Source organism: Hemitrygon akajei, chromosome 15 (genome assembly GCF_048418815.1).
Source record: "Hemitrygon akajei chromosome 15, sHemAka1.3, whole genome shotgun sequence".
Taxonomy (NCBI): Eukaryota; Metazoa; Chordata; class Chondrichthyes; order Myliobatiformes; family Dasyatidae; genus Hemitrygon; species Hemitrygon akajei.
In genome coordinates this window covers 85,705,579-85,721,499 of record NC_133138.1, presented here as the reverse complement: position 1 = coordinate 85,721,499, position 15,921 = coordinate 85,705,579, and the positions used below count along the sequence as shown (strand labels likewise).

The following is a 15,921-nucleotide window of genomic DNA, read 5'->3' as shown; positions in this document are numbered from 1 at the left end:
AGCACTCTGTGGAACTGTGACAGATCACCTCAAGTGGATATGCAAATTAACTTCAGTAAAGGTTCTTCATACTGGTGTGAAATTTCACATTTCTCCTCTTGCAAAACCATTTTGTCGGTGTTGTGCCTAGGATTGATAAAAGTCTGCAGTGTGGGAATACGAAGTTTGTCCATTAGAACTGTGAGAAATATCTAGCTCATCAACCTCAGTACTTAGAACAATAATTGAGCTGCATATCTGGCACTGGAAAGGACAGTACTGATGTTGTGAGGGTACAGGACTGGAAAGGGTAGAACCATAGAATAAAGGAGAGCAGAATGTGAGAAACATAAAATACACAGTAGTTCATGTAAAAATAACAAATGTTAATGTATGATTCTTTGGGACTTGGATAGAAGAAATCATTTTAGATTCACGGAGCACACAAACTGACCCTTCAGCCCATCTAGTCCATGTCAATCTAGTCCCATTGACCTCACCTGAACCATAGCCCTCCCATCCACGTACTTACCCAAATTTCTCCTAAAGGCTGAAATCAAACCTACATCCACCACTATTGCTGGCAGCTCATTCCATGTTTTGGTTAATAAGGAAATAGAGGAGGCATTTAGCAAGTATTTTGGGTGTGTCTTCATGGAAGAAAATACAGGAAACCTCCCAGAAAGACTGGAGCAATTCTGGTTTGACTGTGGAACCAAAAAATAAACATTAAAAACAAAAGAAATGTTGCAGCAATTAATGTTATTGAAATTCAATAAGTCCCCAGGACATGATGGCCTGATTCCCAAGACTTTAATGAGATAACTATGCAGGTAGTGGCTGCACTGTTTGTGGTCTTCCAAAGTTCCTACAGAATTGAACCCAATGAGGAGAGAGGGAAAGAAAAAGAGAGAGAAAATGCAAATCTGTTTACCAGTTGGTCAAACATCTGCATTAAAAGCTTTAGGACACTATTACTAAAGCAGTGGGAATAGAGCACTGAAAATATAGTCGTACTGGGAAAAGTCAACAAGGGGTTTATGAAAGGAAAATGATGTGTGACATACCTGCTTGAAATTTTTAAGATTGTTACTAGGGTACCCATTGGATATGGTAAATTTGATTGTTTGGAAGACCATTGAGAAGGTGCCACAGAAGTAATTAGTAAAATTGGAGCCCAGGACTCTGGAGTAAGACATGGGTATGGATACTGGATTGGTTTATGGTTCTGTTTTCCTCTATAAAGAAAGATGTAGTGCAGTTGGGAGTCACAGATTGATTAATGAGCGTTTGCAGTTTGTTTTCTGAGGGAAGTTTCACATTCAGATTTAGATGTATTTATCACGTACACTGAAACGTACTGTACAATGAAATGTGTCATTGACATTAACAATTGATACACCCAAGGATGTGCTGTGGGCAGTCCACAAATGTTGGCACACATTCCATTGTCAACATAGCATGCCCACAAGGTTCAGCAGAACAACACCGGGCAAAATGAGGGAACAATAGCAAAACAAGGCCTTTTTGCACCCACCCACCCTCTCATACACACAGATAAGCCTCTGTTACTCTAGAGACTAATCACGGTAGGGCAGTACGGTGGCAAAGTGGCACAATGCTTTACAATAGAGATGACCAGGGTTCAATTCCAGCCTCTGCCTGTAACAAGTTTGTATGTTTTCCCTGTAACTGTGTGAATTTCCTCTGGGTGCTGATGTTTCCTCCTACAGTCCAAAGATGTACAGTTTGATAGATAAATTGGTTATTGTAGAATGTACCATGATTAGGATAGTTTAAATCGGGGGATTGCTGGACAGTATGGCTTAAAGGGCCAGAAGGGCCTGTTCTGCATTGTATCTCAATAAAATAAATTTAAAAAAGAGAAATACAGGAGCCAGGATAATGGCCTACTTAGTTCTTTTCCTTTAGTGAGGCGCTCACGCATGATGTGCTGGCATAATGACAGATGTCATTCACGTACTTCTTACATATAACCCATAACGGATTATGTAAATAAACAAAGAACCAAACAGTATATTTACAATATTACTCAAATAGTACTGAAATATTAAATAACGTAACACTCCTCCCTGCTTAGCTATAAACTCCAATTCGACATGGAACGTATCTTAATTCAAATATGTAACGTATTGCTCTCTTGTCATCTCTGTATACAGTATACTATATACTACAACTACTATATAGACATACACAGCACAGTAAATTTTAAATACAGGCCTAAAGATTTATTCATTGTGGAGAATTTCTTACTGTTGTAGAATAATGCCTTTCCTGACAAAGGTGATCAATCTGTTTGGCAGCTGAGACTTATGGCTGTGAAACAATCTCAGGTTCTGGGGCCTCCACTGTGGTGGTTGTAGGAGTTGATTCTGGGACTCCACAAAGTGGTTCTGACTGCTCTGGACACCCTTTTCTCTAATGTCTGACACTGATCTCCTCAACTGATAGGTGTGTTATCTCCAGATGATATTAGACAGAATCTCCACTGTGTAAGAGAGTAGTCCAATTCTGTTCTTAATTTTTCCAAGTACCCACTTTTGATAACCTCTGTAGTCCCTTGCCATAACTGCTTGTTCAGGAGTGAAACATCGAACCTCCTTGTTTGTGGAGCCCTCAATCTGTCTCAGCTGTTTGTCCTGCATCCTCATTCTGAGATTGGGTTTGAGGAAATCCGAGCATGAGTGCAAGGGATGAGCCAGGAACAGCACAGCTGGTGAGTTGTTGGTTGTGGAGTGTGCTGAATTGCCATATGCAAAGATGCATAGTGAGCATCTGTTTCAGCTGTTCTGCTGACATTACTTGCAGTGCATTTGTTAGACTCTGCGCAAACCTTTATGCCAAACCATTTGTAGCTGGGAGGTATGGTGCAGATATAATATGTCTTATTTCATTCATTCTCAGGAATGATTGAAACTGTTAACCCTATGAATGTGGCCCATTGTTACTGACTAATTGCTCTGAAACACCAGAACAATTCTCAACATATCAGCAGTGTGCAAGGCTATTGGGAGCACTGCTGGCCAGTTTGTAGCTGCATCCACTACGACCTAGAAATTTGTGCCCATGAATGGTCCAGCAAAATCCTCCACCAGGACAATCCAGGGACGGAGAGGTGCTGCTCCAGGCATCTTCTGGATGTGTCGGCATCCTGAAAAGTGCATGGCCAAGAGTTCGGTCTGCTGATCTATCTCAGGTCACCAGACAAAGCTTTGAGCCAACGCATTCATTTTGACCATGCCTATTGTAGATTGCCAGTCTGAAGCTCCTCCAACATTTTAGCTTTTAGCTTGGATGGTACAACAACTCTCAATCCTCACAAAAGGCAGCCGCCATCAAGGGCAAGTTCATCCTCGCACTGGTAAAAATGGGAGAACTAGAATTTCTGCTGCACATTCCAACCATTAGGTCTGCATGTAGATCTGGGAACTTTTCTGGTTTCCCTTTAGATCATGTCTGCTGTAACAGGAAGACTATCAATTCATATTAGGGAGAATATGTCAATTTGTACATTTTTCAGGTATTTCCATTTCCATCAGTATTTCCATGATTAGTTGTCCTCTTGAGTTCTATCTTGTAATTGTGTCCTCCATGAAGCAAAGCCCATCTCTGCATTTGTGCTACTGCAGTTAGTGGAACATCCTCCTCTGAATTGAAAATGGACATTAGTGGTTGATCAGTAATGAAGATAAACTAGCCAAAACGTTTTACACCCTAAACCAGACTCAAGGCCTCTCTATCAATCTGTGCATAGTTTCTTCTCTGCAAAGGCTATGACCACCTCACACTGTCCATTGCTATTTCTTCCTTATCTGTAGTAATGAGTTCAAGGGACTATATACACTGCAATTCAGATGAATGAGAAGGGATCTTGTTGAAACATATAAAATTATGAAAAAGATAGGTAAGAGAGAGGGAGGTAAGTTGATTCCACTGGTGAGTGAGACTAGAACTGGGGACAAAGCCTCAGGACTGGGGGGAATAGATTTAGGATGGAGATGAGCTGAAACAGCAGAGTAATAAATCTGTGGAATTCTTTGCCCAGGGAAGCAGTTGAAGTTACATCATTAAATGTTTTTAAGACACAGCTGGATAGATTTTTGCATAGCAGGGGAATTAAGGGTTATGGGGAAGAGACAGGTAGGTGGAGCCAGATCAGTCGTGGTGCAGGGTCTCGGCCGAAACATTGACTGGTTGCGCTTTTCCATAGATCCTGCTGGACCTGCTGAGTTCCTCCAACTGTGTTGCTTTGATTTTCAGTATCTGCAGATTTTTTTCTTATTTGTCAGTTGTGATCTTATTGAATGGAGGAGCAGGGTCAATGGGCCAGATGGCCTACATCTGCTCCTTTTTCCTATGTTCAGATGTTGTTACGTAGGGCTCCTGAAGTCAACAGGTTCTGCTTCAGGGGTATGCATGAAAAATTAATTGAGGACAACGTACGACAGCAGTGTAGGCAGTGTGTCCTACTCAATAAAATCCAAGAAAAGGAAAAGGAATCATTGGCATAAGGAAGCAGGTAGTTTATAAGTTCAGTGTCTCAGTCAAAACTACAAATTGCAGCCAGTTGTTGAATTTAAGCAGCTTCAAAAACCAGCAGCCATCCACACCCATAAGATGAAGACTTAAGTTCTATTCTGCTTCAAAAAAGCAGCAATTTTACTGGTGCCCAAGCAGATCAGGGTGAGCTTCCTCAACAGTTATTGCCCAGTAGCACTCACGTATACTGTGATGAAGTTTTTCAAGAAATTGGGTTATGGCTAGGAATAATTCTTGTGTGAACAAAGACCTGGACCCGAAGAATTTTGTCTACTAGCGCAACATGTTTACAATGGATACAATCTCACCTGCTCTCCACTCTGCTTTGGAACATGAGAAACAGCAAAACATGCTTCAGCCTACCTGTTTATTGATTGCAGCTGGATGGTAAACACCATTATCCACAATATTAATAAGCAAGCTTCAAACTTGGGTCTCTGTACCTCCTTTGGGAACTGGATCCTCAGTTTATTGGGAGACTACAGATATTACAGTTGGTGATAGCATCCCCTCCTTGCTGGTACTCAAAGCAGACACAACTCAAGGATATGCGCTTAGCCTACTGCCCTACTCTCTCTATCTCCATAATCATGTGGCTAAGTATGGCATCTGTAAATTCAGATTGCAGATTTCAGCATCTGCAGATTTCCTCGTGGTTGCGTCTGTAAATTCAGTGATGACACCACTTTTGTTGGTAAAACAAGTGGTGATGAAGATGCATACAGAGGTGATATATGTTCGGCACAGCTTTGTGGGCCAAAGGACCTGTATTATGCTGCAGGTTTTCTATGTTTCTAGATAGATTGGCTGGTTGAGTGACGTGGAACAACATCAGCAAGACCAAGGATAAAATTGTGGGCTTCAGAGAGAGGAAGCCAGGTGAGTACACACCAGACCACATGGAGGATCAGTGGCAGAAAGGATGAGCAGTTTCAAAAGTATGAGGATCAGCATCTCAGAGGATCTATCCTGGGCCAGCATATGGACACTATCATGAAGCAGGCACACTGGAGGCTATGCCTCAGTAAGAATTTTGAGGAGATTTGTTATGTCACCAAAGATTTACAAGTTCCGGTAGATGTTCAGTGAAGAGCATTCTAACTGATTGCATCACAGCCTGGTATGAGGACTTCAATGCATAGGATCACAAGAGGCTGCAGAGGACTGTAGACTTTGCCAGCTCTATCATCTTCAAGAGGTTATGCCTTGAGAAGGCAGTCTCCATCACTAAAGACCCTCGCCATCCAGGACATGCCCTCTTCTCCTTTACCATCAGAGATGAGGTGCAGGAGACTGAAGACCTACACTCGATGTTTAGGAACAGCTTCTTCCCCTTTGCCATCAATTTTTGATTGGTGTATGAACCTATGAACTGTGCCTCATTATTCATTTTATTTGCATTATTTATGTATTTTGTAATTTATGACTTTGCACTGTACTGCTGCTGCGAAATACTTTTACATCATACAAGTCAGTGATAATAAACCTGATTCTGATTCCATTGTGACATCATTGTCATAGTTTCTTCTATTCAAACATCCATTAATATAAAGTCCCAAGGAGTCGTAAGAGCAGGTGTGGGATGTGCACATTGCTAAAAAATCTAGCAGAGTTCTTGGAGAACCTTTACGGAAAGACAGTGGGATGAAGTAACCAGGAGGATAGATTTGGTGAAAGAGTTTGAGAGATGAGGAACAAGGAATATATAAAGAGCAGAAGAGTAAACATATTTGTTTACTTGGTGTGTGCATGCAGACTGAAGTAAAACAAGCAGGATGTTAAACCTCAAACTGAACTAAAAATAGGGAAAACGTGCCTTCTTCTGATAGTTTCCTGAATGTGGTGACACAGGTAGATAGACTGATGAAGAAGGAAGTTGATATGCTTGCCTTCATCACCGAGGCATTGAGTGTAAGAGTTGTGATATCATGTGAGATTTGCAGAAACCATTGGTTAGGTCACAGTTGGAGTATTGTGTCCAGTTCTGGTCACTACAGCATAGGAAAGCTGGGATTAAGCCAGAGAGGATGCAAAGAAGTATCTTTCAAGGACAGGAGGTCTTAGGTTATAAGGTAAGACACTCATACATGATGGGGGGGGGGAGGGCGTCTAATAACGAATGCCATTCAAACACTTTATACATATAACTATAATCAATTATATAAACAAAGATTGCTTAATGAAACAATATATTTATAATATTACTCAAATATTACTGAAATACTAAATACACAACACCCCTCTCTGCTTAGCTATAAACTCCAACTCAATATAGAATGCATCTCAGCTCAAGTATGTAACGTATTGCTCTCTAGTCATCTTATACATACTGTATACCATATAACTACTATATAGACATCCAAAGCATAGTAAATTTTATATTGACCTATTCATGCTAAAGATTTAAAATCTGTGTAGTATTTCTTACACTTGTAGGATAATGTCTTTCTTGAGCAAGAGAGGGTGGGGAGGTGAGACTTGTGACTGTGAATCAATCTTTAGGTTCTGGGGCCTCCTCCATGGGGGTTGACTCTGGGACTGCAGGACGTGGCTCTAACAGCTCTGGGCTCCTTTCCTCTGGATGTTGGCATCTGAACAGTACATGGCAAGCTGCTCAGTCTACTGATCTATCCCAAGACAACAGATAAAGCTTTGAGCCAACACATTCATTTTTACCATGCCTAGATGAACAGCATGTATCTCCTCCAACACGTTCGCTCTCAGCTTGGGTGGTACAACTCTCAATCCACACAGAAGGCAACCACTGTCATTATCCTGATACTGGTAAAATTGGGGGAACTGGAGTTTCTGCTGCACATTCCAACCATTTTAGGTGGCCACGCTGACCACCTAAAGGTGTCCCTTTTTGTTTCCCTTTGGATGATTACTGCCATAATAGGGAGGAGCTTCCTCTTTTGTGAATTTTATCAGGTACTTCCTTTTCCAAGGGTAACGGAACAATCCATCGACATTAACATGATTAGTCATCCTCTTGAATTCGATCTTGTAATTGTGTTCTCCAGGAAACAGACCCCATCTCTGCATTCATGCTGCTGCTGTCAGTGGAACATCTTCCTGCAGATGGAAAATGGACACTGGTATTTGATGATCAATAATGAGGGTAAACTCTCCAATCCAAGTTCTGGTTGAAGCATTTTACACCCCAAACTGGACTCAAGGCCTCACTGTCAATCTGTGCGTCATTTTTTCTCTACAGTGGCATGGGAACATGCCGGAAAGGCTTTGTGGTGTTCACTTCCATTACTCATAACATGCTACATGACTGCACCTATACCGTAAGGAAAGCGTCACAGGCAAGCATCACTGGACAATGTGGATCATATTGTGTGACTACAGTGTCTGACGTCACCTTTTCCTTTGTCTTTTGGAAAACCACCTCACGCTGCTTTGCCCATTGCCATTTCTTCCTGATCTGTAGTAATGAGTTCAAGGAGTGAGCACATTAGCCAGGTTTGGCAGGAACCTGTTATAGTAATTGACAAATCCTAAAAAGGACGACAACTGTGATATGTCCTTTGGTCTTGGGGAACCCACCACTGCTTGAATTTTCTCAGCACACTTGTGTAATTTTTGAGCATCGATGATGTGACTCAGTAACTGATGCTTGGTTTAAAGAATTCACACTTGTCAAGTTATGCTCTGAGGCCATATTATTCTAATCTTTTTAAAACCTCTTCATCCCCACCAGTAAAAGTGATGTCTGGGTTGCCTTGTAGCACCTGGTCCAGAGCTTTCTGCCAGAGTTCAGATGCAGGCGCTACTCCAAAAATAAGCCCATTATAGCGATAAAACCCTTTGTGAAAACTTCTGGTGAGAAACCATCTTCTACCTCCATCTGTAGGTAAGCCTGTATTAAGTCCACCTAGCTGAAGTGTTTCTCTCCAGAAAGGTTTGCAAAGATATCCTCTATTCTGGGCACAGATCTACTTTCAGTACTGGGTTTATGATGACTTTAAGATCATTACAGATCATGACAGACCCAGTCTTCTTGGCTGCTGGGGCCATTGGTGTTGCTCATGTGCTCTGAACAACTTTGGAAAGAATTCCCTCAGCCTCCATGCGAATTAGCTCACTGACTACTTTATTATGGATGTTATAAGAACCAGATAGGCTTTGTAAAACTTGGATGTGGCATTTTCATTTAACTGTATTTTACCCTTGATGTGTTTGAGTTTTCCAATGCCATTCTTGAACACTGCTGTATTATCATCCAGTGTTTATCCTATTTTGCCTTCAGTTTTCTTGATTGCAGGGGATATGGCATACAAGTGGTGGATCGATCTGCAGTCAAGTTGTAGTTGTCTTGCCAGTCAAGTACCCACAATACTGGCCCTCCTGTTTTTGCCACTTACAAGCCCAATGTTGGTTGTTGTATTTCACTGTTACAAATGTCATTCCCACAGGAGTTATTTTTTCTCCAGTATATGTTGTTAGTTGGATACCCGTAGGCTTCAGTTCAGTATCTTTGAAATGTCATTCAAACTCATTTTGTGGAATGACTGAAACAGCGGAGTCATTGTCAAATTCTATCTTAATCAATTTGCCATTCACTTCTAGTGTAATCTATATTGCTTACCTTTTGTTAGTTTCCACAATGTAAATCTCTAGGCTACTCAGTCCTGTGTCACTCTCATCATTATCAGTATTTTCATCAACAGCATGCAGCTTAGTGTTCTTTTTGAAACTGCAACAACTTTTATCTTTTTCTCTTCCCTGTGCAGTCCACTTATTGGCTGTTGTGCATTTGTATGTGTCCTACTTCATTGCATTTTCTGCAAGTTTTGCCTTTAAACCTTCATTGGTCTGGTGTCTGTGAACCGTGCCACAACGGTAACACAATTTGTTCAGCCAGGCAAATGTTGCAATTTTGTTCATGGTTCATTTCATTCCTGACTGCAACTCACTAGCATTCCTGTCTACTGTTTCTATTGGTACAGCAATTTCAACAACTCTTTTAAATGTGAGTTGTGCTTCAGTTAGGAGTCTTTTTGAACACTTTCTTGTAAGATTCCAAATTAAATGAACTTTTAGTGAATTATTAAGCCCATCATTGAACTGACAATGCTAAAACAATTTCTTTAATTCAGCCATGTAAGCTGAAATGGACTCCCCTTCCTTTTGATTCCGCTTATGAAACCTAAAACATTTTGCAATCAACAATGCTTCCGTTCTAAATGTTCCTACATTGTGCTTATAACAGCAGCAATCTTCTAATCAAACTCCTAAGCACATGGGTGCTTCCGTACCAGACGGTGATGCAACCAGTCAGAATGCTCTCCACAGTACATCTGTAGAAATCTGTCAGAGGCTTTGGTGACATACAAAATCTCCTCAAGCTCCAAATGAAATATAGCCACTGGTGTGCTTTCTTCGCAATTGCATCAATATGTTGAGCCCAGGATAGATTTTCAATGATGTTGACACACATGAATTTGAAATTGTTCATCCTTTCTATTGCTGACCCCTTGTTAATTGATGCAATTGTGAAGAAGGAATCTGACAGAAGAGGAGAATGGACCATGGGAGAAAGGGAAGAAGGAGGGGCACCAGGGGAGAGTTGACAGGTATGTGAGGGGAAGAGAAAAGGTAAGGATGTCCAGAGTGGGGAATTGAAGAAGAGGGGAGAGGGAGGGGAAAATTACCAGAGGCTGGAGAAATGGATGTTCATTCCATCAGGTTGGAGGCTACCCAGACAGAATATGAGGTGTTGCTCATCCAGTCTGAGAGTGGCCTCATCGTGGCAGTAGATGAGGCCATGGACCAACATGTCAGAATGGGAATGGGAATTGGAATTAAAATGATCGGCCAAGCGAAATCCTGTTTTTTGTGAGTGGAGCAAAAGTGCCTGACAAAGCAGTCCCTCAGTCTACGTTGGGTCTCACCAATGTAGAGGAGGCCTCATTAGGAGCACCAGATACAGTAGACCCCAACAGATTCACAGGTGAAGTGTGGCTCACCCAGAAGGACTGTTTGTGGTCTTGAATGGAGAAGAAGGAGGAGCTGAGTGGGCAGGCGTAGCTCTTTTTTTTGCTTGCAGGAATAAGTGCCAGAAGCAATATTAGCGGGGAGAGACAAATGGACAAGGGACTCATGGATGGAGCAAACCCTGTGGAAAGTAAAGAGTGGAGCAAGGGGAGGCAAAGATACATTTGGTGGTAGGATTACATTGAAGTTGGCGGATGTTGTGGAGAATGATATGTTGGATGCGGAGTCTCATGGGGTGATAGGTGAGGACAAGAACTCTCTCCTGTTAAGGTAGTAGGAAGATGGGGTGAAGACAGATGTCTGGGAAATAGAGGAGATGCAGGTAAGGGCAACATCAATGTTGGAGGAAGGGAAACCTTTGAAGAAAGAAGACATCTCTGATGTCCTGAATATCCTAGAAACAGATGCACTGGAGACAAAATTACTGAGAAAATGGAATGGCAATTTTACAGGAGAGAGGGCTGGAAGATTGGGAAGTCAAGATTGTTTCTGACAAATAACTTTTCATCAGAAAGATTTCAGCAGGCTATTTACCTGAAACATAGCATTGTCTCTCTCTATGGATACTGCCCAATCTGCTGAATATTTCCAGCATTCTGATTATACTTCCAATTTCCAATATCTGTAATTTTTGTTTTTGTTCATGAGAGATCAGTGAGTCAAAGATACATATTAAACACAAATATAACTGGCCTTTATTATTATATTAATATTGCCTTGACGGAATGGCAGAACATAACCAACACATAGTAAAGCTTTGGCCTTTATTTTATCCTAATCCTCCTTTTCAAACAGTATGGGTTTGAGTTTCTTGTCCATTTTGCACATAAATTTACACTGATTCCATTGAATACAGTGTTCATCAGGCAAGGTGCAAAATGAATGTCTGAACTTTCTACTTAATTCTATTGCGTCAATTATGTTGTAATCAGAGTTTGGAATAATCTGCCAGAAAGGTTAATGAAATTCTTCAATAGCAAATATTCGCTGTCAGAGACAAACGGGTGAAGTTAATACCATCTTTTGCTCTGAAAGGAAATGCCTTTCCATCCCCTTTTGTTATCTGAGAAATGTATATTAAAATAACTATCTGGTTACAATAAAACACTTTTATGAACCTTACTTCTGTTGCTCGCTATGTTCAAGGTAGGAAATCAGCCAAGCCATGCCAGATCAGGGAAATACAAAGTTAATTGCTTTACAACTGTGTTGTAAAACACTTTTAATACTCTTTGTCAGTACATTTTAATGTGCATTCTATCAGCAGAGTATTAGGGCAGTGACACGTTTATTGCAGGTTTGAAAAAACCCTGTTTACTGAAACTTGGCAGTCAAGTGCTGCTAAAGAACATCACTTGATAGCTTGATGGCATTTTTACTGTGCTTTATTGCAGCTAATCACCCCGCATGCAATTAGAGTGCAGACCCCTCCCCGTCACATCCCTGGTGTGGTGGAAGTCACATTGTCTTACAAGTCGAAACAGTTCTGTAAAGGAACCCCGGGCCGGTTCATCTACACAGGTAAGCAACCAACTCTTGGATTTTTTGAAGCTCATTGGGACTGTAGAAGGGCTGATACTTCTTCCTTTCTTTTGTGGTTTTAGGAGTCATCTGTAGCCTTTGGTAGATTTTCCAGTGTTTTTTCCTTTAACATTTCAATTGCTCCATTGTATGATTTTGTCCTTGTTGGGTTCATGCTATTTCAGCCAGAGAGACAGAGTTATTCCACCCTCTGGACAGCTTAAATTTGCCCCCTTCCCCACTCTTTCCCAAACCCCGTACTGGAATGTGTGCTTGTTTGGACATTGATAAAGATAAACTTGTCCTTGAGTGCCACCGTACATGTAAATAGTCTGGCAAAGCCCAGCCCCAGCAGTATATCTTCAGGGGTTAGAAATGAGAGTGGAAGGTGTTTGGCAAAAATCTCGGCATTAGTAGAAATGTCAATTGCTTGGATTAAGGGATGCTGGGAGGATGAAGAGTAGATAACATTAAAAGAGAGCTGCTCTACTGGTTGGCCTGTCTGATGTAGTTAGCCTTGTCTTGTTCCACTTTACCTTTCCAGTAACCATTCTGAATGGTGTCAACTAAACACATTGCTTAGCCAATGTCTCAGCTTGTTTTCTCTGTGGGTGTAATCCTTCCTCTGGCTCTCTCAGTTTTACACTCAGAGGTGCTTGGAATTGATGGGTTTCACCTAAGCTATATGTTACCATCCTTCCCATCTGCTCCCAATGCCCACCCTCACCCTCACTCACGTCACAGTTTGGGTTTGAAATCAACAGTGACACAGCCACTATGTTGACCTCCATAATTGACTTACTGCATTCCATTTGCATTCAAGTGCAACTCCATTTTTATTTTTGGGTATCTCTGAAAATACACGAGGCAAAGCTGTGAAGAAAAGTTCTAGTTAACTGATTGATAATGCTCTGAGTGGTCTTGGGTACTTCATCTCCTCCACCTTTACACTGTAGGCTGGAAAACAGGAAATTCCTCCTATATTATGGTCTCTGATTGGACTTTGTAAGGTGTCCTAATTATCTTTGAAGTTTTCAAGCAAGCAACTTTAAATTGTTGGTGTAATTGAAGATTGGGAGACTTATCAAATATACTACTTTTGCTATTTGCAATCTGCTTGGTGGCCTGGACAGACAGAACTTTATATATGATATATACAAAGAAACTATATATAGGAGAAGAAATGAAGCAAAGACACTTGTTCTGCAGAGAGTTCTTCTCACGCGGCATTGTAGAAATGATTCAAAACTTGTTTTTAAGCAGTAAATTTGTCAGATCTGAAGATATAAGTTTTCACTTTCCTGGGTCACATAGGAAACTGACTGCCCCATAACCTTTTCTGCATCATTAATGAATCAGCCTGGGGATTTCCCATTAGTGGCTTGGCTGGTCTTCATCTAAGTCATTCATGTTCTCAGTGTGTGATTCTGATTAACTAATTATGTGATGTTCCTAAAATTGGCCTCCATGCATGCTGTATCTCAGGCTCTCACTCACTCAAGTGGCACACAAAAATAACCAGGAAATTTTTTAGAAAAAAAAGTTGAAAGTTCCCCAATAACATTACTTCAGGGAAGGCAGTCATCCTGTGACACAGGCAATGGGTGCTAGAGCCTTGATGAACCTTCACACAATCTCACGGAGAAGCTGCAGGAATGGTCGTGAGAAAGCTGAAGGAAAGTGCAGGGGAGGAGACACCAAGTGGACTCAGTACGTGCAGCTACTCTTCACCCCATTCATCATCCCATGCTGCAACTGACCCCCACACCACGGACAGACATGGGCTCTTCATGCTGGCCCTGGTCATAGTGGGTGATAGTGTCATCAGATATATAGGGAGCCTGCTATAGTTTATGGGATGCTGAATGAAACTGGAATGTTGTTGAGGAGAAGGTGAAACCAACATGTGAGCGGTTACCTTCTCAGCTTTCTGGAACGTGAGGTGCCTCTTCAGTACACTGAGCCAAGGTGAATTAGTAAAGTCCTGGAGGAGGATGATTTCTCTAATGCAGTATAAAATACATTTTAAAAGTGCCCAGAAGAAAGCTGTTCTTCAATGGATAATGAGAGAACTATATTTCCACCCAAACATTTCTAGTATTCACAGTCTATGTCTTTCACATCTTTAAATGCAGCCACAGTATTGCTGAAACCTTCCCACAGTGCCTTGCATTCTACCTGTCTGTCTATAATTAAACAAACGCATTTTGTTTGCCTGTTTGAATAACTTCTGATATATTTTATTCATTTTAAAAGAAATTTCAAAACGTATTTTCCATTTCTCAATACATTTAAATGACACCTTTATACTTATGCCCGAAGTTAAATCGTTCTGACATTTGGTTGAATTCTATCAGCAGTGCAACTGCAGTAAGTAATAGTCAAATACATTTTCATTTTGTCTCCACGATTGCCTTTTTATTTGTCTTATCTTGTCTGAGAGGCTGCTCCTTAGATTGCAGTGAGGCTTTGGTTCCGTGTTGAAGCACAATGGACAAGGGAAGAAAACTATATCATCAACACTCAACCTTTACTGACCTCATAATGCTTTGGAGTTCATCAGTCTTGTCTAATAACCAACAGTCTACAGGAAGACTCTTTCATGTGTAATCTGTAATGAAAACAGAAAATTCTGGAAATACCTAGCAGATCAGGCAGCATCTGTGAATAGAGACATGGAGTCAACATTTCAGGTTCATGGTCTTCTTACCTAAAGGGTTAGGGTTAGTAAGTTGTGAGCATGCTACATTGGCACGGGAAGCATGGTATTGCTTGTCAGCACATCCTTGCCTGTGTTTCATTAACATAAACAACGTATTGTACTATATGTCTCATGCCGAAGTATCTCAGCCCGAAATGTCGACTGTACTTTTTTCCATAGATGCTGCCTGGCCTGTTGAGCTGCTCCAGCATTTTGTGTGTGTTGCTTGGATCGCCAGCATTTGCAAATTTTCTCTTGCTTGTTCTATATGTTTTGCTGTTTTGATGTACATGTGACAAATAAAGCTAATAATTAACCTTTATCAATAGAAGGATATATTGGTAATGGAGGCAGTTGCAACAGAGGTTCTATATTCTAAATCTCTCTTCATGTGACAGTGCTGCCATCCGCTTACAGGGATAGAAACAGTGCCACTAATTTGTACTGCCTGTATCTGGTCCATATCCCTCCAGTTACTGCATATTCATGTGTCTTTGTAGAAGTCTCTTAACATCGCTATTGGATTTGCTTCCACCACTACCTTTGGCACCTATCACTCTTTGTGTAAAACACTTCTCTTGCACAGCCCTATAATCATTCCCCTTCTTACCTTAAAGCTATGCTCTCTAGTATTTGACATTTCTACTCGGGGTAAGATTTTGGCTGTTTGCTCTATCCATACTGCTCTTAACTTTATAAACTTTTATTAGATTTCCTTTCACCCTCTTCTGCTCCAGTGAAAACAACCCAAGTCTACCCAATATAGATTATATCTTCTAATCTATACAGATGGTCCTGTAAACTTCTGGATCATCTTCAAAGCTTCATATCATTCTTGTAATGGGGTGGCCCAAACTTCACACAACACTCTCAAATGTGGCCTAAGCAAAGTTTTATATAGCTGCAGCATGACTTACTCTTGTACCCAATATCCGACCAACAAAGGCAAGTGTGCCATGTGCTTCTTTACCACCCGATCTATCTGGCTGATGAGGTCAATGTGCACTTAAAATGGAGGAACAAAGAGGATCTCATTGAAATGTACAAAACCCTGGCAGGTTTTGGCAGGGTGGATGCAGGGATGATGTTTCCCTTCTCTGGGGATTCTTGGACCAAGGGTTACAATCTCAGGATGGGGCAGGGGCAAGACCTTT

At 41.1% G+C, this 15,921-nt stretch overlaps 1 protein-coding gene across 5 annotated transcripts in view; it reads left to right on the top strand.

The window, feature by feature from the left end:
• ebf1a (EBF transcription factor 1a) overlaps positions 1-15,921 on the top strand; it is a 484,706-nt gene that overhangs the window by 302,815 nt on the left and 165,970 nt on the right. For all 5 annotated transcript variants that reach the window (XM_073067891.1, XM_073067892.1, XM_073067893.1 and 2 more), the window contains one exon: positions 11,940-12,066. In XM_073067891.1, coding sequence (XP_072923992.1) covers positions 11,940-12,066 — 127 coding nt within the window. The remainder of the gene's footprint in view (positions 1-11,939; positions 12,067-15,921) is intronic.